Here is a 3853-nt window from a genome sequence, read left to right as displayed (position 1 = left end):
AACAGGCGGTCGCAACGTCAAAGATGGCGGATCCGGACGTGCGGTTGCAAGACTGTGGGTAGTAGTCGGACAATCTTCAGTAATTCCTGGACCTAGGAATAACATAGGGAAGAAAAATAAGAAATGACTTTTACCACAACGTTACAATTTTGCCAAATTTCAGTACATAAAGAGAGAGAGACAGAGAGAGAGAGAGAGACAGAGGGAGACACACAGACAGAGAGAGACAGATACACACAGAGACAGACAGACAGACAGACAGACAGACAGACAGACAGGCAGAGAGAGAGACAGACAGAGAGACAGGCAAAGAGAGACAGACAGACAGGCAGGCAGAGAGTGACAGAGAGAGAGAGAGAGAGAGAGAGAGACAGACAGACAAGCAGACAGAGAGAGACAGAGACAGACAGAGAGAGACAGAGACACAAAGAGATACACACAGAGACAGAGACAGACACACAGACAGTGACACAGAGAGAGTGAGAGAGAGAAGATAGATCACAGTCCAAACCTGTTTCAGAACTCACCTATCTGACACAGGAACATGCTTTCCTCCAGGCAGCTCTTGCTGTGCCAGAAGTAGCCTAACTCCCGGCTGTACATGTAGCAGTTTTGAGGACTGTCCCTAGCAGTTAGGGCCGTGTCTGACCACCTGGATACCAGAAAATCATAGTTTTACATCAAACAGTCACGATACAGTGTGGAACACTGCAGGTAAAACAAAATGCTTGTACAAAACACAAAATAGAAAAGACAACTTGTTAAGACCAGTTATATATCACCTGTCTCCCTCACAACAAACAAACAAACAAACAAACAAACAAACAGATACAACCAGTAACTTCTAAGCTGCATGGCTAAGCTCCTCACGTTTTCAGGTATTTCAGATAGACAACGTTTCTTCAACGAATCGTCTTATTCGAATCGAATGAAATCAATGCCAAATATATAGATTCTAACGTTATTAAAAGCAACATGATGGCAAAAAAGTAGAAGAGAAAGAAATTGGCAGACAGACAGACAATGCGGTCAAGAGAACTTCTAAAGTTACAGGTACTTTATAGAGGTTAGTGTAATAGTGCTCCCCTTAAAATGCGCCGTCTTGGAAGATAGGATAGGCCCGGTCACCTATGTGTGAATGTGAGTCAGCACCATGGACAGGTCTGTTCAGCTATGTGTGGATGTAACTCTGCATTAACGACAGCTCTTGTCACGTATAATATACTTAACTACAGTAAATATGAATTCTTACTTTGTGAAGGCACAGTCTGCCAGCTTGGTGCCGTCAGCGAACACGTGGTCCTGGTTCCTGTCGTCTATCCCGACCCAGAAGTCGCTACCTTCTGGTGCAGCCCTGAATACAACAATTTAGTATAAGAACAGCATGTAGTGGAGTTAAAGGGACATCGTGTTGTTTAAGACTAGAAAGGTAACATTTGCAAAACAAATGCATGATGTTTACCTTCGCATATGGTCTGCTCTGTTAACTCTTACTCAAACACATTCACATATATGGTGACAGGAGTCTAAATCCCTCTTGAAATTGCAACATAATGTAACACAACACCAGTTACCATGGTAACAGACGGTGTGGTTCAGGTCATTGACCAGGTATATATGTATTATAAGTGAAGAAAAGGAAACAGAGCAAAACAATATGTTTTCCTTCGGTAAACATTAAAAAATGCAAGAAGCACCGTAATGACTGGTCGAAAGTTCTAGGTGAGAGAACTTCTTTTTGTCGGATCCTAAGTTTTAACTTTAAACATGCAACTACCAACAAAGAACTTTCATGATAACAAACCTGATCATGAGACCTATAAGAAAGTGTAACAAACCTGATCATGAGTCCTATAAGAAAGAAGTCAGTCTTCAGGTGTTTGGGCATGGCCAGTGTACCCCCGTCCTCTGCGCATGCTCTCTCGGCCTGTGTGTAGTCGGCCAGTTCCAGCCTCGCCCCGTAGCACGTGTTCTTCAACTTGTGGTACCCGGGAGGGCAGTCGGGAACTGGGCAGGGGAAATTCACACGGGGAAACTTTAGACAGAACTAGCTACTTCACGGGAAATTCACACGGGGAAACTTTAGACAGAACTAGCTACTTCACGGGAAATTCACACGGGGAAACTTTAGACAGAACTAGCTACTTCAGCTTGTGGTACCCGGGAGGGCAGTCGGGAACTGGGCAGGGGAAATTCACACGGGAAACTTTAGACAGAACTAGCTACTTCACGGGAAATTCACACGGGGAAACTTTAGACAGAACTAGCTTTTTCAACATGTGGTACCCGGGAGGGCAGTCGGGAACTGGGGCACAGAATTTACACCAAAAAATTCACATTCCCAAACGCAACACTTATGGTGCAACTAGATAAGAATTCTAACCTTCAATTGCCTTTTCTAGGTAAATTGACTGGTTCTAGATAGAATTAAAGAACAAGAGTGGAAAATGGTATATTTTTTATTAAAAGCCTGCCATACTATTTTGAAAAACAACATTTTCCTTCCTGAACAGACTTATTAATGAACAATATAGTTAATAAAAGTCACCTATGAGCAGACTGTAGTCGACACATTCCGGACAGTCGCAGTGGAGTTCGGAATCGCCACACCGTCCGTCAGCTGAACAACATGGCGCCGGGCCGATGACGTCACACTCCCCGGGAACTCCGTCCGCCACGGGGAAGTCTGGTCCGCAGCGCCCGTCTGGTCGGATTCGGGCAGGGTCTAAAATAAACAAACAAACAAACAAACAAACAAACAAACATCACAGCGCTCGTTTGGTCGGATTTGGGCAGGGTCTAAAACAACAACAATCCCTGATCTCTCACACATGCAAAACAAGCAAACAAACAAACAAACAAGAAATCCAGGCATACGCTATTAAAATTTGGAGTGATGAACATCTAACTTCAAATGTTTCATACCTCATGTGGATGCAGATGCTTTCTAGAGTTCGACGGAATAGACAAAGCAAAAAAGCGGACAGGCTGTACAATGTGTATATAAGACAATTCTCTAGCAAAAGTGAATGGCCAAAAATCGCGCTCACCTCTGGTAAAGTCTTCTCTCTCTCCTAGGTTAAAATAATAAAGAAAACGCTCATAGTCAGAACTGTGTAATTTGATCACAGATATAAAAATGGCAATTAAAGAAAGAAATGGCCATATTTGAAGAAACAAAATTGTCTCCTTACCGGAACAGTCCTCCTGATCTCCAGATCCTGGGGAGAAAAAAACACAATGATTATATCTTTATTATATCTTTACTATTGATCATATCTTTACTACTAGTCGACCGATGCAACAGTAGTTGCGGGAGGATCTAAGGTCTAAGTAAGGTAATATCTTTATCTATTAATTTAGACTTGAAAGTTGGTCATGAATTCAAAGACGGCGAAGGGCACAGGATCTACGAGCCTTGAGTCGTCGGACGATTTTTAAGCCGTAAAAATTTTAAGACACACACACACACACACACACACACACACACACGCACGTACACGTACACACACACACACACGCACGTACACGTACACAGAGATCCAAAACAATTTTCCAGTGAGCTAACAAGCCAAAGCCTAAACCTCTGCCCTGAGAGTAGGCAGATGAAGCGATGAAGCGGGTCGTACTAGTGCACGTGTTGGTCGTCCAGAGAAAGTCTTTAGCGAAGGTCTTACACACACACACACTCACACACACACACACACACACACACACACACACACACACACACAGACAGACACACTCACACGACACACAGACACACTCACAGACACACACACACACAGACACTCACAGACACACACACACACACACACACACAGACATACACACAGACACACACACACACACT

At 43.5% G+C, this 3853-nt stretch overlaps 1 protein-coding gene across 1 annotated transcript in view; it reads right to left on the bottom strand.

The window, feature by feature from the left end:
* LOC109486466 overlaps positions 1–3853 on the bottom strand; it is a 7761-nt gene that overhangs the window by 106 nt on the left and 3802 nt on the right. Inside the window, exons 4-8 of the mRNA XM_019790296.1 lie at positions 2549–2725; positions 1839–2007; positions 1253–1354; positions 528–652; positions 54–92 (exon numbers count right to left, since the gene is read on the bottom strand). Of these exons, the coding sequence (XP_019645855.1) occupies positions 54–92; positions 528–652; positions 1253–1354; positions 1839–2007; positions 2549–2725 (612 nt within the window). The remainder of the gene's footprint in view (positions 1–53; positions 93–527; positions 653–1252; positions 1355–1838; positions 2008–2548; positions 2726–3853) is intronic.

This window comes from Branchiostoma belcheri, unplaced genomic scaffold, assembly GCF_001625305.1.
Source record: "Branchiostoma belcheri isolate BF01 breed outbred unplaced genomic scaffold, Haploidv18h27 scaffold80, whole genome shotgun sequence".
NCBI lineage: Eukaryota > Metazoa > Chordata > Leptocardii > Amphioxiformes > Branchiostomatidae > Branchiostoma > Branchiostoma belcheri.
Note: the sequence above shows the minus strand (reverse complement) of the source record. Positions and strands in the feature narration are given on the sequence as shown.